Here is a 24,749-nt window from a genome sequence, read left to right as displayed (position 1 = left end):
AATCGCTGACACAGGATGGTTTATACTGTAAGGCAGAGGTAACGCGTGCTATCTATATAGAGTATACACACCGATATAAATGCACAAGCATTTAGATTACAAGAGATGCCAGTAAAGAAGCAAGCAAAATTACTCCTGTCACCGCTCACCTCCCTGCTCTGCCTGCAAGAATGCAGAGAGCCGATTTAAAAACATAAGCGCTGGCGAAAAAAGGCTGCAGATCTCTCTTAAAATAACTTTTATTCGTGCCCGCTGTGGCTCAGCGGTTGAGCATCAACCTGGGATCCGGGAGATCTCGGCTGGATTCCGGTCAGGGCACAGGCCCGGGTTGCGGGCTCACTCTCCAGTCGGGGGCGCGCAGGAGGCAGCCGATCAATGCCTCTCTCATCATTGATGTTTCTCTCTCTCTCCCTTTCCCTTCCTCTCTCTGAAATCAATAAAGATATATTTTAGAATAAAAAGACTTATTTTTCTCCGTTCTTCAGCAGTCAGGACTGTCCCTATCGCTTTGGTTCATGCATATATTGGCGCTCAAAGGGCGATTACATTTTCACCAGGCACTCGGTATTCTTCCCCGCATGGAAAGGGGCTTCGCGACGTCCAGGTGCGATTTGAAAACCGAAACACTGAGCGATTCCGAGGAAAGGCGGCAGCCCAGCACCTCCGGGAGCGCGGAGCCGGCGCTCAGCCCCGCCCCGCCCCGCCCCGCCCCTCGCCATCGCCCCGCCCCTTTGCGTAACCCGGATACACACCCACGCTACCCTTTCACCTCCCGGCAGTTGGCTAACGTGGATGTGAGGTCCGCCGGCGGGCCGCGGAGCCCGGGCTGCGCCGCTGTGGGAGCTGGGCCGGAGGAAGGGCGAAGGTGTGCTTCGCGGCGCGGCTCAGCCTCCCCGGGAAGGAGCGATGGGGCGCGCGGGCGCCGGGCAGCGGGCGCCCCTGTAGAACGCGCGGCGCCCGGCCCGGGAGCGCGGCGGCGGCGGTGCGCGGGGAGGCCTGTGAAGGCCGCCGCCCGGAGCGCCCGGCCTCCAGCGCCATGGCCCCCATGGGCATCCGCCTGTCCCCCCTGGGGGTGGCCGTGTTCTGCCTGCTGGGGCTCGGCGTGCTCTACCACCTCTACTCGGGCTTCCTGGCCGGCCGCTTCAGCCTCTTCAGCCTGGGCGGCGAGCCCGGCGGCGGCCCGGCGGGGCCCGCGGCCGCGGCCGAGGGAGGCAGCGTGGACCTGCGCGAGATGCTGGCCGTGTCGGTGCTGGCCGCGGTCCGCGGGGGCGACGAGGTGAGGCGCGTCCGCGAAAGCAACGTCCTGCACGAGAAGTCCAAGGGGAAGACGCGCGAGGGAGCCGACGACAAGATGACCAGCGGGGACGTGCTGTCCAACCGCAAGATGTTCTACCTGCTCAAGACCGCCTTCCCCAACGTGCAGGTGGGTGCCGCGAGCGCCGGGCCCGGGGGCGCTGCGGGGAGCCTGGGGACCTGTCCCATCGCGTGGGCTCCTCCCGGGGCTCGCTCCCGTTTTACAGACGTGGATGGAGATTGAGACGCCGAACTGGAGGTGCTCAAGGTCGTACACACAGTGTGTGGAAGCGCCGGGTGAGCTCGCAGGCAGCCTGACTACGGGCCCATGCCCTCTGGCCCCTTCCCGAGGGTGCGTTCAGCTCTGAACCTGGGATCAGGAGCTTTGGGTTGTGGGTGGGCTTTCCCATCGAAGGGCTGAGGTTACCTTAACTCCCTGCCTCAAACTGTTCTGTAAAATGAAAGGGGTTGCACCGGAGCCTCCAAGTCCTCTAGCCTTCCTTGATTTAATTACTGGAAAGAGCGTGACTGTATAATAAATGTATTCTGGCCGACCTACCAGGAGTCAGCTGAAGGCCAGCAACTGTGGACGAGTTGCTCGGGCGCCCGGCCTTTGTGGGGTGGATGCTTATGAATTACCTTAGTTGTAACGTTATCAGGACCCTCTTAATGGCACATATTTGGGGGGCCCTTCAAGGAGGTGTTTGGAAGTATATTTCTCAGCAACTTCATTTCAACCATCTATCCCTTATTTGCTCCAGAAAGTAAGAATTGAAGAACATTTGCTCTTTCTTTGGGTAGAGTTTTGGTAAGGAATTACTTTCTTAGGGAAATTCAGACATTTTGGCTACTGGGAAGAAAAATTGTTTCCAGTGGAATTTAATTAACTAGATAAACAATGAGATCTAACCTGGGGCTTCTTTGGAAGAGTTAGGAGAGTATTGGTCATTGTAGAATTACATACCATGTGTGAGCCTCCTTCTAGTCTGTTTTATTATTTCTGTGGTTTTCTTTCTTCCTCTTTTTTTTCCTGTCCTTAATTTTTTTCCCCAGCAAGGAACATTGGCTTTCATATCATGAGCTGCTGAATACCACATGTAATTCACACAATTCTTAAACACAACACACAACATTGTCACTTTTTCTTTTGCCCTGCCCTTCTTTTTTACAGCTTATATTACACTGTTTGCATCTCTTGCACCCCCAAGACACAACATTCTTCCCTGTAGTTGGTGGAAGAAACTGGGGTTTCAAAGAAGTTGCTATAGTTATAACAGTAGCAATTTATCGAGTGTATTCTAGGTGCCCGGAATACACTCGATACTGGCCACACAAGACTTCATTTGATCCTTATGGCAACTTCAGAAGTAAATTTTATTTATGCCCATTTTGCAAATGGGAAATTTGAAGTTCATGACACTTCACTACACAGCTATCTAACTCTTCATTTTAGCTAGATCTTTAGGAGGCTACTTAAAACAGAATTTATAGTGTGGTTTCCTAGGGAAATATAAAATTGTAGAAACTTAAAAGCAGAAATAGTGAAATATAGTAAGCAGAGTTGAATTTTTTTAAGGTAAAGATAAAAATATTCTTAAATATTGAACACTCATGCGTAAATCTGTGCGTGTGTGTTCACATGCAAACTCCACCGCACTCTATCTCTGCCAAAGCTTTTGTCTTGGGTAACTTCCACAGGATTCTGAGTTTGCTTTCTCACTTATTAGCAAACACTAAGGGAATAGCTGCCAAGGGAGTGAGCTGCCTTTTATTAAACACTAAAGCTAAGCTTTCAGAATGTAGATGTTGAAGTCTGCCTTTATATAAAATAACTTTTTATTTTCTTGGGTTTGTTTGAATGTTTGCGTGTACATCTTTAGTGTTCATGTTGGATGGTGATTGGTGGAACAGAGGAGGCTATGTTAATTTATACAATAGCAAAATAGGATGGTGTCATGTCGAGCTATCTCTTTTTGTCACTATGTTGTTAGACTAGAGGCCAAATGTTGTAGCCATCTAAGTAGAAACTCAGCCATACATTCTTTTCTTTCCTCAGTCCCTTCCCCCAACACTGAGAAGTACAGTCTTAAATATCTTGTTTTTGAAGCTTCACCTGCAATTTTTTTGTAAGGAACTTAAATCCCACTCAGTTTATTTTCTCATGAAAAATTAGCATCAAGAAGCCACAGATACCCTTTTCTTTTATACTGGTGCCCCATGCAAATGGAGAGAGGTCTCTTTTCAATCCCACGACTTTACTAGAGTAAGATACTTGAGCTTTCCTATTTAATGTTCACCCCTCAGAAAAACGATATAGCAGATTTCACTCTAGAGCAGTGATTTTCAACCTTTTTATCTCATGGCGCACGTAAATGAATTACTAAAATTATGCAGCACGCCAAAATATATTCTATTTTTTGCTGATCTGACAAAAAAATTGGTATAATTTTGATTCATTCACACCGTACAGCTATCATTGTGTTGGCTGTTGTCATTTTTTTATTTGACAGTCTAAGGGAAAAGTCAGTGCCCCTCACTAAATAGTCAGGTGTTCCATGTTTTAAAAATTCTTGTGGCATGGCATTGTGCCTCCTGCAGCACACAGGTTGAAAAATCTCTGCTCTAGAGCACTAAAGTGGCGACAGTTTTCCCCTCAGGGGACATTTTTGTCCCTCTGGAGATTTTTGGTTCTCAGAACTAGGGGTAGAATGCTTTTGGCATCTAGTAGGTAAAGGGTAAACAACACTATGCAGAGAACATGGCATGACATCTTGTCCAGTCTCCAGCCTAGGTGATCCTGGCCAGTAATTAAACTTTGAGCTACAGTTTCCTCTCCGTTAAAATTAGGATAACTAGTAATGTGATAATCATTGTAGCAGTAAGCATTGCAGACTGAAAATAATCACTTAATAGTAATAGCAGCCAACTTTTATTAATTACTTATCTGTGTTAAGCACTGTACTGCTTGTTTTACCTTCTTTATTTCATTGAGTCATCCAAAGAACCCTATAGGCAGATCTATTTGTCACTCATTTTTAGCACTTGGTAACTGCAACTCAGAAAGATTAGTTGACTAGCCTAGGTAAGTCACATACCCAAGACATCAAGGTGCTGGAATTCTGCTGTCAGGACAATCCTCTTAATGGTTCTTTACGGAGGTCAGTGGTGAACTTTGTGAGTGCGTGCTTGGTGGCTTGATGGGGAAGGAAGCAAAATTGAAGAAGATGTGAGGTGAGGAAATGGAGACAGTGTGTATAGACAGGTCTTTACAGAAGTCGTGCCACTAAGGAGCTTGGCTAGGGTATTATTTGGTACTAAGCGAAGGCTCTGTGGATTTTTTTTTTTTTTGGTATGTATGTTTTTAAAATGTGAGACCCTAGAGCCTGCTTAATTATTTATAGGGATGTATTTGAGAGGGAGTAGTTGATAGTAAAACTTACTAAGATTTAGTGATTTATGGAGAAATGCAGTAAACGATACCTTAAGGTATTAACCAAATGCCTCTTTAACCCCACAGTACCTGAATTGTCACCTAAATGGCATTAGTTGTGTGTTGGAACCTTGATTTCTTACCCCTCAGCTCCCTGTTGAGGACTGGGACAGATAGGCTTAGCGATGAGGGAGGGAGAGTAGATTGAGTGGGAGAGGTTATGGAGAAGAAATGAAGCTGCGCTCGTGAAGAAGGTGGCCAGTCAGGGATTTCTTGAGCACCTGTTATTAAGGCGCTGGCTTAGGCAGTGGGGATGGGGCTGCGTAATGAACGAACTGTGTCTTTGAACTCACCGATCTTAGTGTTCTAGTGGGTAAGATAGATAGTTAACATGTAAACAAATAGGTTGACTTCATAGATAAAGGCTTTGAAGAAATAAAAGTGAGAACATGTGAGAAGAGTGATTGGGGGACCCTGCTTTGGCCATGGGTAGTCGGGGAAGGCCGATCTGAGGCACTGTCGTTTGAGCTGAGAGCTGAATGAAAAGTAGACCGTCATGCAGAGATTTGGTAAAAGAGAGTATGAGTATAAGAGCACAAGCACCAAGGCTTGAGGGCAGGGGACCAGAAGACAAGTCAGTTTGGAATGTAATAAATAAGAGTGCAGATAGAGAAAGGTTACTGGGGCCAGGCCATCCAGGCCTTTGCCTTGTAGGTGATAGTAAGCAGTCTGGATTTTATCTCTGTGTAATGAGACATCATTGGAAGGTTTTAAGTGGGGGGTAATATAATCATTCTCATTTAGGAAGATGGTTACTGGGCTGAGAAGGGAAGCTCCATAAAAGCAGTGATTTTTGTCTTTTTTGTTCATTATTATATCCCAGTACCCAAAGCAGTTTAGAATATGTAGTCATTAAATAGTTGTTGAATGAGTGAAAGAATCCAATACACTGTAGGAGGCAAGAGCAATCAAAGGCTTATTTTAGGAATCCAAATGGTGGTTGAAACCAGAATTTTCTTAGTATACTGTACATGGTTTATTCTGTGGTTTTTGCATGGTGAATATTCTTACATTCGTTCACCTGAGGTAGCCTAACATTGTCGTTAAAAGTGTGGGCTCTAAAACCAAAATGCTATAGAGTGATGTCTGCAAGATGTCAGGAGTTCTCTACTGTCATTCATTCCCTCAAAGAACATAGATTTTGTCCGTTACTCATGGACAAGAGTACCTTTCTGGAAGTCTGAGAGTCCAGCAGAAAAGTTACAGCATACCATTGGGGGGGGGGGGAACACAACAAGAATAGATGCATTAATGTTTTTTAATATGCTTTCTTGATAATGTTTTTGCAAATCTTGGGTACATTTATTTCCAGGTAATTTATTTCTGTTGTTAGTATAAGTGGATTTCTTTTTTTTAATCCTCACCCGAGGATATTTTTTCCATTGCTTTTCAGAGAGAGTAGAAGGGGAAGAGGGAGAGAGAGGAACATCCATGTGAGAGAGACACGTTGATTGGTTGCCTCAAGCACGTGCCGACTGGGGCTGGGGATTGAGTCTGCATCCAAGGTACGTGCCCTTGTCCGAAATCAAACCCAGGACCCTTCAGTTCGCAGGCCGACACTCTAACCACTGAGTCAGACTTTTGGCTAGGGCGGTTTTCTTTTTTTATGTTAAATATTTTTAATATTTCTTGCTAGTATATAAAAATGCAGTTGGTTGATAATTATTGACCTTGTATCTAGCAACTTGGCTATATTTTGTTCTATAATATATCCACAAGTTCTTTTGAATTTTTTTAATAATCACATATCAGTTACATATTTTGCTTCTTTCTAATCCTTGTACCTCTCCCCATACTCTCACCCTTTAGCTTTCTACAATGGCTAGGACTCTCTGCACGTTGTTAATAGTGGTTATGATGGGGGACAACTGACTGTGTCGTTCCTGCAGGGTCCTTCATCATCTGACTTTCATTACTGTCTGACCTCCTTCCTCATCTCTCCAGAGGTCAATATGCTGAATAGTGCAACCATTGTCATTAATGAGTTTTAGAAAAATTTCATCTCCCTAATTATATCCCTTTGCCCATTTATTGCTAATCCCTGTTCTAACCTCTGCCCCAGACAACCACTAATCTACTGTCTCCATAGTTCTGCCTCTTCTAGAGATTTCACATAAATGGAATCATCCAGCATGCAGTCTCTTGTGTCTGCTTTTTTCACTTAGTATAATGTTTGGGGGTTTATCCATGCTGTAGTATGGATCAGTACTTCATTTCTTTTTATGGCTGAATAATATTTTTTTGTATGGATATACCACATTTTGTTTATCCATTCATCAGATGATGGACATTTGGTAGTTTCCAATTTGGGCCCATTGTGAATAACCCTAGACACCCTATCTTAAAGAACAGTCCTTCTTCTGCTCTCCTACACCCACTTCCTGTTCTTCCCTACTTTATTTTCTCCAGCGTACCACATGGTTTATTTATGTATCGTGTATATTTATCTTCTTCACTAGAATCTAAGCTCCATAAAGAGAGAGACTTACTTTTGTCTGGTATACTGTGAGCAATCAGTAAACATTTGCTAAATCAGCAAAGGAAAAAGTGAATGGACGAATTGGATGTTTACTATACACTATATTAAAAATATTTTATGATTTAAGTAGCTTGGTGTTTCAGGAATATTACTATTTTTAACCTCTTCAAGGACAATTTGGGATATTTCAGGGTACTTTCCAGAGATTGCTGGTAGCTGTGGGTTTTCACCCAGTATGACTTTTTGCTCATGTACTGTCGGTGTTATAATTACTCTGACACTGTAGTATGGGGTCTAGGCATGGTGTCACATTCAATATAAACACATCGATCTACTCTGGACAGGGAGCTTGTCAGAAAGCACAGTACCCTGGTGGCTTCTTTGAGGCTTACTTTATATTTCTCTATATTGGGATTCTTTGTCTTGCTTAGACAACAAGCTAAGCTTAAATATTAGATTGGAAAGAACTCGAAGACATGATGTTGCTGGAATTTCTCTGACAGTTTCATTTTGCAATGAAATGCTTTGAAGTAAACTACTAATTTACCTACTTTCAAGTTATGTGATTTTGTTTGAAATATTTTTCTCTTTTGTGCTTTCTCAGGTAATGATTTTTTTTCTTACTGTAAAAAATTTTAATTATCACCTATTTTTGATGCAGATAAATACAGAGGAACATGTGGATGCCAGCGATCAGGAGGTTATCTTATGGGATCGTAAAATTCCTGAGGACATCCTGAAGGAAATAGCTACCCCTAAAGAGGTACCAGCAGAAAGTGTCACTGTCTGGATCGACCCACTTGATGCTACACAGGAGTATACGGGTAATTTTAAAATTAAAATTGATCTCAAATTCTAGATTGCCATTATATATCAGAGAACCAGAACGAGCGCAGATAATATATACATGGTGGTAGATATTTTACCAATCTCAGACAATTTTTCCGTTAGATTTTAAGACAGCATTTTTTTGTGTGTTTTTTTTTTAAATATGTTTTTATTGGTTTCAGAGAGGGGAAGGGAGACGGAGAGAGAGTCATTGATGGGCTGCCTCTTGCACACCTCCGACTGGGGATCAAAACCTGGGCATGTACCCTGACCCAGAATCGAACTGTGAGCTCCTGGTTCATAGGTTGACGCTCAACCACTGAGACATGCCAGCCGGCTAATGCATTGTTGTATGAACCATTTGCATTCTCAGTGCGCCCCCCCCCCAAGGGGTTCCAAACCAGTGTAGTTATGCCATAATATTATTGGTGGTGATGGCTCATTATGTCACTGATTTTTCAGTGAAGGGAAGTTTTAGCAGTTAAAACAAATGGTTCTTATTTGACATTTATTAAGGTGTTTTTTATATATTGAGGTATGTGTTACTGAGGTATTTATATGGTCAGAATATAATATTTACTTGTGATAGTGGGAATTTAGATTTTATTGCATATACGTCTGTTGGAATTCAAAATAGTAAACCCTAGCCATCCAGAGAGCAAGTAATTAGCGAAAGAAAGAATTACCACCCTACCTGCTATTTTCATTCTTTTTATCTAGTGTTAGCTCAGATTTCATTTCTATGCATCGTCTCCCATGCCTTGTTTCTTACCCAAAGATATCTAATTCTTGCCTTTTCTCTGTCCTCTTGGTATACATGTTAAAGTTGGTTTCTTACACATTTATCTTCCTTCTAGATGGTAAGTTCTCTGACTGCGGGGCTTCCACTTTGTCACCTTGGTGTTCTAGTACTTAAGCACTGCACTTGACTGACAGTTAATAGATGCTCGGTAGTTAACTATGTGGAGAATGGGGGAGACACTAGGTTGTATATCTAATAGTAACTGAAATTATAAAACAATATTTTGCAGGAGTAAATAATAGAAATATAGACTATTGAGGTGTTTGTTTATAAAAAGTTTTTCTGAAACCAAGATTGGCCTGATTATATAATTGTGATAATATTTAGTGAGCTAATACCTCGTGCAGAAACTATTCTAAGTACTTAACTTGATTTTTAAATTTAATACTAAAATTAAAAATTATTTTAATATTTAAAGATGGGTACTTAATTAATGTATATATTTTACAGATGAGGAAACTGAATTTAAATAATTTGCCCAAAGAAATGCAGCTAATAAAGTGGTAGGCTGGGAGAATAACCCAGGTAATTTGCTTATAAAACCAAAACTCAACTACTTCCTTAAACCTGCTTTTACTGCTAGACTCTCTTGGCTTGAGGGCATTGTTGACTATAAAAGACAGTTTATAAAATGTAAGTAAGTTTTTAATGAAATAAAGTATAACATTGTATCCTGAATTTATATAAGTTACTTTAACAATTGTGTTTATTTCTCATAGAGGATCTTCGAAAGTATGTCACTACTATGGTTTGTGTGGCGGTGAATGGTCATCCTGTCCTAGGAGTAATACATAAGCCATTTTCTGAATATACAGGTAAGAAATATGTCAGACTAAGAGTTAATGTTATTAAATCATTTGCCTGTAGTACTTACTATCCTGTCAGAATCTCAGCTGTTGCTCAGTAATTATTAGAGTCAGTCCCCTACCCTACCTCACCCCTTCACTGGGTACAGTGAAGATTTTATTGTTGGTACTCAGAATAAATGACAAAGCAGGGCTACCTAAACTTTCCTTAGAGGATAGACACTGTTTAATGAAGATGAGAGATTCTTAGTGTATTGAGGAATACAGCTAGTACGGACTCACCAGCTGCTGAGGTCCTGGGCTCTTACACATTGGATTCTGTGTGAATTCTGAGGTCCACCCTGAAGTGGCCTTAGCAAAATCTGTTATTAGGAAATGAGCTTGATCTTGTAGTGGTTAAAGGTAATGCCAACCTCAGCATTTAAAATGGATGGTGTTACTGTGAAAATCTCAATAGGCTAATCCCTTTATAGCCCCAGACTCCCTTCAGAACCCCTTCTAACCCTTGCTTCCCCACCTTCTGGCTGCAGCCATGTTTGTTAGCTTCCTGCAGATGTCAGGTCAGATCCTCGATGATCATGTTGAAGGTGAGAGTATGGAAGACCATGCCAAAGAGCCCATTCAGTTTAGGAGTGAACCTTGCCCAAAACCTTACCAGTGCTACTCAGTTCTGGAATGACATTTTGGTATCACTGCAGCTGTTATGCTGCAGTTTGCCTGTCTAGAAAGGCTAGCCATGGTCTTAAGTCCACAATGAGACCATGATTTGTCGTAGTGGAGAAGTTGAGGGAAACAATTAGTAGTGTAAGCAATATTGCTGACAATCTGAAGGGAATTGTCATACTTTTCGTTGGTAACTCCCATAAAAAATGCAGGGCAAGGATCATGCAGATGATGAACTCGTTGATGGTGAGCGTATCCTCTTTGGCAGTGTTAAAAGCTGCCCTAATAACCAGGTTTAGTAGGTTGAATAATGTCCCCCTCAAATTCGTATTTACCCCTGTATTTCCTAGGACTGCCATAAAAACAAACCAGAAACTGTGTCTTTAAACAAATTTGTCTGTCACAGTTTTGGAGGCTAGAAGTCCAAAATCAAGGTGTTGGCAGAGCTATGCTCTCTGGAACCTGTAGGGGAGAATCCTCCGTGTTTTTGTCCTAGCTTCTGGCAGTTTGCAGACAGTCAATCCATGGTGTCCCTTAGTTTGTAAGCACATCACTCCGATCACTGCCTCCATCATCTCATGGCATTCTCTTTGTGTCTCTGTGACTGTTTCTCTTTTCTCCTTGTAAAGACGCCAGTCATGTTGGATTAAGAGCCTTCCCTACTCCAGCATGACCTCATTTTAACTAATCACATCTGCAAGTACCCTTTTTCCAAATAAGGATGGTTTCTGAAGTGCTGAGTGGGGTAGGACTTCGACATACCTTTTGGGGGAACAAAATTCAGCCCATAACAACGTGGACTTCAGAATGTGACCTTATTTGGAAATAAGGATATAATTAAGGTAAATATCAAGGTGAGATTATCCTGGATTAGGGTGGGCCCTTAAAGCAATGAGAGTGTCCTTATAAGAAATAGGGTACACAGATGCACAGGATAAGCGATGTGAAGGTGGAGACAGATTGGAGTGATTCATATCAAGGGACACAAAGAGTGCTGGCAGCCAGGAGAAGCTGGAAGAAAGGCTGCAAATAGATTCTCCCTTAGGCCATTCAGAAGGAGCAAACCCTGCTAACATCTTGATTTGGGCCTCTGTCCTCCAGACTGAGAAAATAAATTTCACCTACCATAAGGATAAAGTTTGTGGTAATTTGTTATAGCAGCTCTAGGAAACCAGTACACCAGGCATCCATACAATTCTCTTGTTTACTCCAGCATCTCTATTGTGTCTCAGTGGTGTGGCTGGCACTGCATAAAAGACTGTATATGAAGTGGAGAGAAATAGACATAAGGTTAAGTTTTGATTAAATTTATTTGCTTTGCAGAATAACCTTGTGTCCCTAGTTCTGCCTGCTCTAAGACAGGCTGAACATATGACTATTGGCTCTGCATTTCAAAGCAAAATCTACTTTGTGGTATCTCACGTTTTATTTCATTTTTATAATTCAAATAGTTTTTAAAGTTGACAGTTTGTTGAGCTACAAAAGGTTGATATCATTACTGTGACATAGATTAATTATATAATTGCTTTATGGTTTATGGATTGCTTTCACGTATTTTCTTTAATACTTACTGAATTAGTTAGGATACAGATTAGGCTGATAATTTAGGATGCTGTAATAATATGCACCAAAATACAGGAGGTTGAACAAAACAAGTTTATTTCTTTCTTCCTAACAGCCTATGTATAAGCAGCTCAGGGTTGCCCTGACAGCTCCCTGGTACCAGGGCCACAGGCCGTTCTCTCATGCTGTTTTGCTGTTGTAGAATATATTGCTCTTCTCTGTGTGACTAAGGGTGGCTCACTGCCTGATCCACATTCCACCAGAGGTGAGGGTAAAAGGGAGACTTGGAGGACATTTCCCACTGAGGGTTTGGCTTATAAATTTCACACATCAGGTCTCATCCCATTGATCAAAACATAGCTAGAATGCAGCCTCAACGGAGGCTAAGAAATGTAGGTGTTATTTTCAGTGGCTATCCAAGCTACAATTTAGGGATTCTGTCACTCAGGGAAAATAGGAAAAGTGGATATTGGAGTATAATTTAGCAGTACTAATACACTTAATATAGCTTGTGAGTGAGGCACACAATTACTATTAGTATTCCTACTTAGAGATGAGAAAAGGAGACTCCGAAAATTGATACACTCCTCAAGCTTATCCTGCTAAATTAGAGGAAGAATCAACCCAGGAATTTTATGCAAATCAGTATAGCACATCACTTTTATAATAATAGTTCCATGATTACTAACATTTATATGGTATTTAGCAATTTGCAGTATACTTAATGTTACTTCATTTGAACCTTTTGATAAGTGTGACAAGGAAAAATGTTAATGTCTTTTATAGATTAAAAAAAGGGTTTTACCAGCTCTTACCATGAAAGCCATACATTTAAAAATGTCACTGTAAGAGCTAACTCCTATTTTTAACATCTCACATTGGTTTAGTATTTTTACAGTTTATGAAATGTATTGACATAAATTCACTTCAGCCTCAACATAACTCTGGAGAGAATATAAAATAGGAATTGTAGTGACAGTGACTTTTTAATAAAAAGGAAAACAGGCTATAAAAGTTAAGTGCACTGTTTAAGTCCTTGAAGACCTCTCATTCTTTGACAAGGCCCTACATTACCTCTTCTGTCAGGACTTCATTTAGCTGCATATAAAGTAAATCTGATTACAGTGGTTAAACAAGTAAGAGTTTCATTTGTTTCACCTAATAAGGCGGCCAAAGGATAGGGATGGTTTAGTGGCTTTATGATACTGTTAAGTTGACTTTTCTGTTTTTGCTTTTTTCTTAGAAGATGGCTTTTTATTTGCATGCTCAAAGATAGTTGCTTCCCGTTTCCATGGGTCTGTTCTAGGAAGAAAGAGGAAAGAAGACAGACAAAAGACCTGTGCAGGCCATTCTTCATATTAATCTGAGCCCTCTGCTTCATCTCATTGGCCAGATGTCACATGACACGCTTAGCTACAAACAAAGCCTGCTACTTCAAAGAGAGTTAGAACTGTAATAAAGGGAATGCAGAGGAAATTGGTATCAGATAGGCAAATAGATTCACATTCTTTGGGCCCTAGTTTCCACATCTGTTCATTTTAGGGGGGGGAAATCAGGATAGAAAAATGCCCATTTGGAAAAACAACTTTATTTTATAAAAATATGTATCATAGACTTACCTTGCTTAGAATAAAAAAGCCAAAAATCTCTAACTTATAGGAATAAGCCGTGTTCCAAAAATATCTTTGTAAGTTACTAATAAAGTGCCCTGTTCTTTGGTGATCTAGCTTTCTTGCCCAGCATACTGGAACATAAGGTGCTTGCTAGTCAGCAAATATCCAGAATAATCAATAGTCCTCAGTGAGGGTGGGTTGACCTTCCATTCTTGGATTGAAGGTCTGTTTGGTGAGCCCTGTTCTTGGGCTGTCATTTTCAGATCCAGACTGTATATCGATGCTGGCAGAGTACCAACTGTGAAATACTGTATGTTTACCGGAATTTAGCAACAGGACTATAATGAACGGGAGGTGGGTATTATTGGCAGCAGGTAGAGCAAAGCAGATCAAAATTCTTATCAGATTTTATTAGAATTCATTTACTGAGTTTGAAATGCTTAGAAGCAAGAGATTTTTGTAGTATTTTAATGAAGTAGTGTGTAAATGTCTAAGTGTAGTATAGTATATTCACACAGTGATAATTTGTGGCTATTAAAAATAAGTCATAGCCCTAGCTGGTGCATCTTCGTTGGTTGGGTGTCATCTGGTGAACCAAAAGGTTGCCTGTTTGATTCCTAGTCAGGGCACATTCCCTGGTTCCCAGCTTGATCCTCCGTAGGGGGCATGTAGGAGGCAGCTGATCTGTGTTTCTTTCTCACATCAATGTTTCTCTCTCTCCCTTCCTCTCTCTCTAAAATAAAAAAGTTATAATGTCTGAAGTCTGTGTAGCAAAGTACCAATCACTTTTTACTTCCTGTTGGACTTGTGTTTTTTTTTTAGCATAACTTACTGAGAGAATAAACACATTCTGTTAGCTGTTGTTTTACCTTATCACTATTATATCACCATCATCAATCATCATTTATTTAAGTACCTACTGTATTTTTTAAGGTGATTGAAATGATTTTTCCCATAGAAATGTTATGACTAAATGTATTGAGTTTATGTAATATGAAATATATATTTTTTAATATTAAATTGGTAACTTTCATCTAAGATTTTTGTGGTACTATCGACTGAGATAATGCTGTCTTTCTTCTCTTACACAATACTGACCTCTAGAGAGATAGCATTGTAAATTCTCTTCTAAGTTAAATCATATTTTTGGATCATTTCTAAAAAAATTTTAGAGGATTTTTAGTTTTTTCTTCTCAGTTCTTTTTTTAAACTTTTATTATGAATAATTTCAAACATAAAATTGTAATAAATTTTTATATACAGTAGTCTCCCCATATCGCAGTTTCATTTTCTGTGGTTTGGTTACCTGAGATCAACAACAGTCCAAAAATATTAAATGGAAAGTTCCAGAAATAAACAGTTCATAAATTTTAAGTTGCTCTCCCTTCTGAGTAGTGTGATGAAATCTCATGTTGTCCTGCCCTGTCCCACCCAGGATGTGAGTCATCCTTTTGTTGGTCCTATATGTATATATGTATGTATCTTAGTTACATATTAGACATACAGTATAAAAAGGGTTCTGTACTACCTGCAGTTTCAGGCCTCCTGTGAGGGTCTTGGAATGTACGCCCGGCAGATAAGAGGGGACTGCTGTACTCCTTTATCTAGATTTAACAGTTGATAACATTTTTATATATTTGCTCCCCCCCCCCTTTTTTTTGGCCTTTGTACTTTACAGAAAATTACAGGATCATGACATTTTACCCTAATGTACTTCGGTATGCATCTCTAAAAAAGAATATGTTTTTTCTACTAAGAACAGAGCTATTTATATAATAATAAAATTAAAAATTATTATTTAATTGATCCAGTATTCACATTTCTCTGAATTGTTCTAAAGTGAATTTTACAGCTGGTTGCTTCAAACTAAGAGCCAGTAAAGTGACAAGCATTTCTTTTGGTTACATTCTCTTAATCTAGAACAACGTCCAGCCCCCTTTTTCCCAGTGCACTGACTCCCTGAGAAGACCAGGTCAGTTTTTATAGAGTGTTCGTCCTTTTGGATTCTTCTCTTTCCTCAGGGTATCATTTAACATATTTGTGCATCTTTTTTTTTTTTTTATAAAGTACCAATTAGTTCTAGAGCCTTAATTGAATTAAAGTTAGCATTTTTGTCAATTGTAGCCCTGGCTGGTGTGGCTCAGTTGGGCGTTGTGCTGCCCACCAAGAGGTTGCTGGTTCGATTCCCAGTCAGGGCACACACCGGGCTGCAGGCTCCATCCTCATTAGGGGGTGTGCAGGAGGCAGCCAATCACTGTTACACTCTCACATCCATGTTTTTCTCTTCTCCCTTCCTCTCTCTCTAAAACATCAGTAAACTATTCTTTTAAAAAAAGAATACATTGTAGATATTCTTCGTGCACTTCCTACTGCATAGTATTACATGACATATAATGTCTTGTCATCATTCTAAGATGTGTTGTACATCATCCAGTATGTTATTAAGACTTCACTTTTGGTTTCCTCTGTTCTCCAAGCCTCCTCTTCTCACTGCTCTACCAAGTTTCAGGCCTACTTTCAGCAGTTCTCATTTTAGAAGAGACCTTTTCCTTCTGGGAATAAATTCTGGCTGACCTACTGTCACCACTGAGATTCTCTGACCTCTTGGTACTTCCATGAAGCTCCTGCCGTATTCCCCACACGGGTCAGAGGCAGCACTGATTCAGCTGATCTTTGATATTTACTCCCCTTCTTATATATTTGGGTTGATAGCCATCCTCTCTTTTACTTATAGGCATTGAGTAAGGGTGTTTGTATTTATTCTCCTTGTTGCTATGTAGGGTTTTTAGAAAGAAGTGTGAAAGAGTCCAGGAGGCTGTCATCATCCTTGGGGAACTCAGAAACCTGGATCTGTTAATTTTTTTTTCTTTTTCTGCAGCCAAGAATATGTAGTAATGCAGTTGCTTTCATTGCTAGCTGTGGTTAACTATATTTTATCCCATAGTGAGTGACTGCTAGAACCACAATCTAATTGGGATAATTCTGAGTAAGTTTGTTTTCTTGTATAGATTGGGAGACAGTGAAGAAAACTTCTAAACCAAGAAAAACATTTCAGGCCATCTCTGGAGTCTCCCCACCTTCTTAAAAACTTCTGTTTTGAAATCTAGAACTTTTTTTTAAATACTGTTTGACAAAGCAGATATCTAAATCTAACTCATCTCTTTAATAATTTTAAATTTTAAATTGTGCTTATTTCATAGGTTGTCAAGGATTGAGTTCTCCAGTAATCAAACTTTGAGATAGAGATTGGCATGCAGGATGTTTACTCAGGGTGCTCTTGGGCTTACATTTGTGGAAGGGAGGGAATGGAGCTGGCTTAGGTGCAAAGAGAAGTTGAGTTGCAGTGTGATCCCAGTGGACTCAGCTGCCACCCCACAGGGAGCTCTGGAACCTAGGAGTTCTTAAGCCAAGTGTTTAATAGTTATTACCTTTGGCTGGGCAGGATTATATGGCCTTTTTTAGCTTTGTATTAATATATGCCGATTTTAATGTAAAAACAAACATATTTCTCTGTCCTCAGGAAAAAAAAATTCAGCTTCTGTTTTGAAAAAATATATAAGTAACTGTGGAAAAGAATTTTTTTTTTCCGTCTCTTTTGGTACTTTGAGTTGTACTTTTTAAAACTTCAGTGCTCTTAATGGATATTATATTTGCTTTTCAGCTTGGGCAATGGTAGATGGTGGGTCTAATGTGAAAGCCCGTTCTTCCTACAATGAGAAGACCCCAAGGATCGTTGTGTCTCGCTCCCACTCAGGAATGGTCAAACAGGTTGCTCTTCAGACTTTTGGAAACCAGACTGCAATTATCCCGGCTGGTGGTGCTGGTATGTTTCTGCTCCCTTTTGATGCCTGTAAAGTGTTCCCAGCCAGGTCAAGGCTGATGTCAGGAGAGAGATTTGGTTGCCACATGCTTGGGAAGTAAATGCAAGTAGACAGTGTACTTTCAAGACAGGCATGGTCTCACTTCGTTATTTCTAGGGTAGGATTTCAGTTGTACATGCCTTCTTGATAGAAACAGTCTCCCAATAGAATTTCACAATAGTGATTTCTGTTCCTCGAATACTACAAAAGCATTATATATGATCTTATTTCAAAATAATTTTCCCATTAGTTTAACTCTAGGAATATCAGGGAGAGAAGAAAAGATCCAAGTACATTATGATGCTTTCTATCTGAGAAGGAGGCCAGGAAACACCATAAGTGTTGTTACAGTGGCTAATATCTGGATCACTTTTAACACCCCTGAAGCCCTGAGCTTGCATGTCTGGGATGAACAGAGTCTAGTGCCCACCCAGCTAGCTCAGTGCATATTCTGTACTATTGTATTGTCCGTGTTATAGGTCAGGGGTCAGCTGGCTTTTTTGAAAGGCCAGATAGTATATATTTTAGGCCTTGTGAGCTACATATGGTCTATAATGCATGCTGGTCTTTGTTTTGTTTTGTTTTTTAAATTACCCTTTCAAAATATAAAAATCATTTATAGCTTGAGGTCTATATAAAAATAGGCCATTGCCTGGATTTGGCTCATAGGCCGTTTGTCCACCCTTATTTTGAATACTGTTTAATATCATAAAAGTCTTTTAATTCATATAAATAGCAAATAATGGTCAGAAACATTTGTGTTTGAAAACCTTTTTAGCACAATAATAAAGGGGAAAATAATGCTTATTAACTTTTAAGCCAAATAGTTTTGGTTTACTGATTACATAGGTCTGCTTTTCTTAATATGACTTCATTATTTCTTACAGGCACTCTGTTAGGTTGGTTGAGAAGGGTATTAGCTAAAGTACTCATTAGGAATGGGATAAACCAGTTTCTAGACCCAGTTTCTTCTGCGGTTGTCTTATTTTATTTTTAAATTCTGCCTCATTACAAAGAAGATACAAGATAGTAGTGTTATTTTTGTATTCTCTCAAATCCAGCCTTTCTAGATATTCAGGTGAAACTTGTGGGTGTTTAGTTTCAGTGTAATATTCCATAGGAAATGATATGTACTGAGTGTATTATTTCATAGAAAACAACCACAAAGTAGATATAAGTTTAAAATAGACATATATTTGGTTATACTTGAGAATAACTTAAGTTACTTTGCAGTATATTTTTTGTTCATTTGGGTTTAATGTCTGTGCTGTTATTTTGTTAGAAAAAACAACCTATTTTTAAATAACTTTAGATTTGGCAGTTGCAAAGATAGTACAGAGAGCACCTGCACACCCTGCGCTGTTATTTTTAACAGTGTGCTCAAAAAAGTAAGCTACTTTCTTTAAATCTTTCCAAGAGTAACCTAAATTCTTTGTTTATCTTTTAGGTTATAAAGTTTTAGCGCTCTTAGATGTGCCAGATAAGAGTCAAGAAAAAGCTGATCTATATATTCACGTGACATATATCAAAAAGTGGGATATATGTGCTGGCAATGCCATCTTAAAAGCCCTCGGGGGGCATATGACTACTCTGAGTGGTGAAGAAATCAGTTACACCGGTTCTGACGGCATTGAAGGAGGGCTGCTGGCTAGCATCAAAGTAAACCACCAAGCTCTGGTCAAAAAACTCCCAGATCTGGAGAAGACAGGACATAAATAAGCAGTCGATTGTGGATCACAGCACTTCCAGAGCTGAATGGTCAGCCTGAAATGCTGGAGGCTTCAAATGATTGTTGGAGACTATGCATGGTTAAGGCCATCCTGAACTTTTTAAAGTATTTATGAAGCATCAGAGACTTATTTTCCCTGTAATAGGAAGATCAGGGAAGATGGGTTGCTTCATGTCTCAAGTATTGTCTTTATTTTTGAGACTATTTTCGTACAGTTGTCATACACAAGGTGCGCGCGCGTGTGTGTGTGTGTGTGTGTGTGTGTGTATTAAAACCTGTAGCTGAGTCTACATTGTTATGAGTCACTGTTTTCACACAATATCATGAATCTTCATTGTTAGTAAAATGGGCTGAAGAAAGGATTGATTTCGTGTAGATGTTTAATATTTCTTTATATCTCATTAAAAACAGTAATTTGGAGTTTTTACTCCTAATTCAGATGGAAAGCACAAGAAGCCACATGTTCATTAATATGCAACAAATGTTCTATTTATCTGTTCCTGAATATTTCTTATGAATTAAATAGAAAAAGCTTAAATTGTTTTTTTTTTTGAAATTTCAATAACAGGTTCATCAGCTAGTAGAGAATATAGATACATGGTGGCTGCGCTGTAATTTTTTTGTGTGTGTGCTTTGTTTCTACAAGAAAAAATGTGTTATTCCCATGGGTTCAGCTTTTCTGATGTCTTGCTGTTGATTTTCAGTCTCCCTGTAGATGGTGCATGATTTCATTCTTTCCCTCTTGGCCAACATTTTAGTCTTTAACTTGTAAGGTTTGGATTAAGATTTCAGGGTTAGCACTAGCATTTTGCTACATTTTCTCACTAGGGATAAAATATGCTATAAGGCACTACAAAAATGTAAACAATTCTATTATTAATTGAAAGTTATTTGACACTATATGAACTGACCAGCTTTCATTATTTTCAAAAGCTCTGTTTAAGTACTTTTTAAGAAAATTGCCAGGTTTGTATATAGAGATTCTCTCCTCGGGGATGAGTTATGCTTGCTCTTACCATTATTAAGTGGCTCTAGCCTAACCAAACTTTCAAAGCAGTAAATTTTGAGATATTTTGTGGTTGTCCTTCAGATTAAAACAACGAGGGTTGAAGTTAGTTTTTGAAGTGTGTTTCTATTCAGCATGCAGTCTGGTTGGAAGGAAGGCGGCGGCACATTCACTGTGTCACTAATTGGATCCTTGCTTTGTGAAATATCATTGGGATGTCTGATTTCCCCTATGGTGATGTCTGAAAACTTTATATGTACAAACAGTACCATTATTTCATAGGACTTTGATGTCCTCGTCTCCATAACACTGACAATGAGAGGGATTTTTCATGGCTCCCTCCCTCCTTCCCTTCCTCCTTTCTTCTTCCTTCTTTTTCTTTTTCTTTCTTTCTTCCTCTTTATAACCCTAAAGCAACCTTCCATTTATTTCCTATCTTGGAGGTAAAATTGACCAAAGAGTGGACACCCTCACCTGGTGGGATGTCTGTACAACGTATTTGCATATCACACTGTTCAAACCCCTTAATTCCTCACTAGGAAGATGAATTTAGTATGATGCACATGTTTCCACCCAATCTCTAGTAACTGGTCCCAAATCTGATCGAGTAGTGAGCCTCAATAGATGGGCTTTCGTTCAGTGAAAATTTATTCAAGAATTTGGGTAGTTGGAACACTTGATATTTAAACAGGACTTAGGAATTCTGAACAGAATATGGAAGACCTCATCTTTTTACGTAGCCATGAGATGAAGGAATCCTTTTTCTCAGGAGAGATGGCAAAGGCATATGCTGTTTCCAGAGTATCATGGTATAAAAGCATTTGTGTCATTGTAATATGTCAAACTTAGGGAAATAGGATTGGCATAGGAAATTGAATTTATTTCATTGGAGTTCAGTTTTTCCCCCAATATTATTATATGGAAACTTTCTGATTTAATAGAAATGAAATTAGTCCATATTAGCAAGCATGATTGCTTGGTTTTATTTTTAATTTTATTAATTTGCATGTAGATAATGACTTTGTGAAGAACTTGTGTGTAAAAATTAAGATATTGGCTGTCAGTTAAATGCATTATTTTTATGTTTTTGGGTATAGTCTAGTTACTAATGATTTTTAAAATGCTTTTATAGAAAGTTTAATTTTTTTGTTTCTAAAAGTCAATATACAGTACAGAACTAATATAACTACAAAGAGCAGTATATTTATTTATGTGAGACATCATACCAGAACATACCAAACACCTTCATGAATAAGTGAGCCATGTAATATCTCCCAGAATTACATACATTATTTCTAAAATGTAGCAAAATAACTAGAGTTTACTTTTAGTGACCCCCACCTCCCCACCTCCCAGTCTTCCCTTTCTCTCATCTTTGTCCTTATTTAGAGGATACTTTTCTCTTGAAATTGCATTTTACACATCACATTGAGTAACAAGCAACGACGTCAATGACCTCAGTAGCCATCAGCTGTCCTCTTCCTCTGCCTCTCTTCACTTCTACCTTCCTCCCTCTCTCCCTAGTCCCTTAATGTTCTCATTTTATTTCTGCTCCTTTTTCTTAACCAATATACTCTTTCCCAAACCTTATCCAGGAATTCTTTCATAGACCTATATCTCTCAAGATTGGCTGCTGAAATCTTACAGTAGAACTGAAACTAGTAAAGTTTCCAGTGAGAGATCAGTCCTGGCGGAATCCTAGCTGACCGTTACTTTTCTGACTCCCCGGATAAAGCAGAGGAAAATCACCTTCAAACCACAGAGCTTTATGCTGTCAAATCTAATCCACGCTTCGGTCTGTACAAAGCAATTCTTCCAACCCATCTTTCGAAGAATGAAAATGCAAGAAAATACAAGAGAGTCTGAGTATATAAGCCTGTTTCAGTTGCGATTACAAGGGCCTACAAGATAGGTCATATCTGTTCTTAGTATTCAATTGTCCCCTTTCCCCCAGTTTTAGTGCATTTTTTTAAAAGTAATATTCAAATGAATTGCTTATGGCTGTATAATGAAATAAGCATTTTGGTTTATGTGTTTTAAGTAATAGTTGTGCAAACTCTTCCTGTTTGCTGGGTGCTCCCTTTCAGTATTGTGTAAACTGGGGCAGAGTAAGTGGGGGAGAGGCAGTGGCTAAGAAAAGGGTGGGTAAGAGGAAAGAGCTCAGGGGAAGAGTGGCAGAGGGAGAATGCAACGCAAACATCTGCCCTGACACCTGAGATTGGGGACTCTGCTCTTATCTTGGGCCCTTGTCTCAGATTTTTAATTCAGAAATTGGGTTTCAGTCCAGCTTCAAAGGTGACAACCATCCCTGGTAGCCCAAGCGTAAAAGAAAGCAGGAGTGCCACCCCTTTCCTCAGAAAAGAATATCCAGCTTGCCTCTCCTTGATAACACCTTGAAAAGGCCCTTATGGATACACTCTTTGGCAACTTAAAAACAGGAAATTGTGTAGATTATTCTAGCTGCTACTACTTATCTTGGTTATGTGCTGATTGTTCCTGGATCAAAACGATTTTTCATTTTAGATCTTGGTTGAATTTCAGAAGTATTTAATTATTTTTAGCATATGCGTACAGAAAGCCTGTCTTGTAACTATTGCGTGAAATAAACCTAATCTATGGTTTCATTTTTATCCTAAAAAAAAGTTGTGCCTTAACAATAGGGCATTGTATGTTAATAAGGGAAAACAAAATCTTTTTTTAACAGATGGGGAAAATAGGAACTTTTTGCCATTAAAATTTAAGTTCTTGTAATGTTTTTAATATTAGAGTTGGGGAAAATTCATTAAAGTTAAATAAAATTGATATAAAATTATTTTTGCTTAATTTAGCATTTACAACTAAAGTACAGTTTTGTAACTGGCATCTATCTTGATGTATATAGGTTTGAAATGATACCTTATCCTTTGGTTTTTTAATTTGAATTAATAAAAGGCCAGGATAGATTACATTTTTTAAAATTTTTACTATTAAATCATTTTAGTGTGCTATTATATCTCTTCTAGTCCTGAGTCACTTTGGTTTTTAAAAACTATATATTTATTCATTGTGCCACATCAGTAATTTATTAATGTTCAAAAATACTGTATGTTGTATTACATAACCAGAACAGTTCCTAGGTAGGGGAGGGTTCTGATTAGCAGTTACTATGAGGGCAAGAAGAATTAAATCCTGTACTTCAAAAGGAGGTTTTGGTTTTATGAGATGCTGGTTGTGTAAGTTGTTGACTATTTCCTCAAAGCCTGGCAGGTGTTTGCATTGCACTTTTCCATTGGTAAATGCTTACAGTAAAGCTTATTCTTTTGTTTAATGATTTTTTACAGTTTGATGGTGAATTAATTCTGTGGGAAAGTGAGATACAGTTTTCCTTTGAGATAAAATAATATAAGCCAAACTTTCAGAAGTTAAGGATGATGAATAATATTAAAACATCTTGTTATACCTTGTGTTTGTAAGGGTTCCCAGAGTGTTATAATAAGGTAATCTGTGTAATTGCAAAAGCAGAAACTGATGCTTGATTATTAGAATGTTCTGTTAAAATTCCCTTTGAGGTGTATGTTACACACATAGTAAATTATTATTCAAGAAAGATCCTGTATTTTTTTAAAGAGGAACTATAGCATATCAGGTCATCATTAGATCAATTAGCCTACGAAGACTTCATCTCTCTCCCTGTGATGAAGCCTCTCCTTCATTTATGTTGAGTTAAGGAGAGGAGCGTTTATGGGATATAATTTATGTGCAAAATGTGGGCTTCAGTTTACCTACTCGTGGCCTGCTGCTGGCTGGGGTGGCCCCAGCTGGCTTTCCAGCCGGCGGGAGGGAGCGCTCTGCGCGGCGAACGGGTGCCGCGTGGGGGGCTTTCCCCACTTGAGTGTGTTGCGCAAGCTGCACAGGGTAGGCAGGTGCATCTACACGGGGGTTGAGTTTACACTAAAACTACGAAATGGTGTTTCCGGTCTGTGTCCCTGCCTCTGCCAACTTCATTTCTTATGCTCACTTTCTGTCTCGTATAACGGGCTGTTGATGATGAGAGCAATTAAAATAGAAATGCCTTCGAATGCCCCTTCCCCTCACAGGGTTCAAGCCGTGGAGGAACTGGGCCGCTTCCTGGTGGCAAGCCAGGCTTAGGGGCCAGAGTTTTCTTTCCTTTGCTTGCTGGACCCCTCCTCACCCATGCCACCAAATTTAAGTGCCGGGGTGACAACTTCAGACTTCAGTCTCCACTAGGAAGTACAAAACTCTACCCGCCTCCCTGATTTTGGAGCAGGTGTTTTTTCGTGTGCTTTTTGTTTCTGTTACCTATAACACTCGTGTATATGTGCTGTTGTAAACGTTTAAGGACGGGATTATGTATCTTGGTGAATTTCATGTCTCCACCTCAACCCCGGCAGCTAGCCCAATGTCTTGAACAAATTAGGTGCTTAATGTATGTTGAATGAAATTGAATAAAGGGTTAACTCCTAGCATTAGCATTTCTCATGCCTCGGTTGTGTAAGCTGGTTGCTTGTTTTGTTTCCTCTGCAAATATTTATGATTATCACACATGCACACTAAATTATTTTTTAAAGTTGTGCTTTGGATACTACCCCTTGGCCAATTAGTTTTAGAAAATGTAAT

The 24,749-nt window shown here is 39.6% G+C and overlaps 1 protein-coding gene across 1 annotated transcript; it reads left to right on the top strand.

Moving 5' to 3' along the window:
* Positions 1 to 777: 777 nt before the first annotated feature.
* BPNT2 (3'(2'), 5'-bisphosphate nucleotidase 2) lies at positions 778 to 19,794 on the top strand. Its single transcript, XM_081116283.1, has 5 exons — positions 778 to 1,423; positions 7,924 to 8,086; positions 9,612 to 9,707; positions 17,199 to 17,360; positions 18,845 to 19,794. The coding sequence occupies exons 1-5, from the start codon at positions 1,037 to 1,039 to the stop codon at positions 19,114 to 19,116; spliced, it is 1,080 nt and encodes a 359-aa protein (XP_080972409.1). The 5' UTR covers positions 778 to 1,036; the 3' UTR covers positions 19,117 to 19,794.
* Positions 19,795 to 24,749: the final 4,955 nt, after the last annotated feature.

The sequence above is a fragment of the Miniopterus schreibersii genome (assembly GCF_964146895.1).
Source record: "Miniopterus schreibersii genome assembly, chromosome: 17".
Classification (NCBI taxonomy): domain Eukaryota; kingdom Metazoa; phylum Chordata; class Mammalia; order Chiroptera; family Miniopteridae; genus Miniopterus; species Miniopterus schreibersii.
Note: the sequence above shows the minus strand (reverse complement) of the source record. Positions and strands in the feature narration are given on the sequence as shown.

What these genes read in the sequence shown, in the direction of transcription:
- BPNT2 (XM_081116283.1), top strand. Translation starts at nt 1,037, where the DNA reads ATGGCCCCCATGGGCATCCGCCTGTCCCCCCTGGGGGTGGCCGTGTTC. An exon ending in CCGCCTTCCCCAACGTGCAG is followed by an intron (nt 1,424 to 7,923) that starts GTGGGTGCCGCG and finishes TTTTTGATGCAG; the next exon opens with ATAAATACAGAGGAACATGT. An exon ending in TGCTACACAGGAGTATACGG is followed by an intron (nt 8,087 to 9,611) that starts GTAATTTTAAAA and finishes TATTTCTCATAG; the next exon opens with AGGATCTTCGAAAGTATGTC.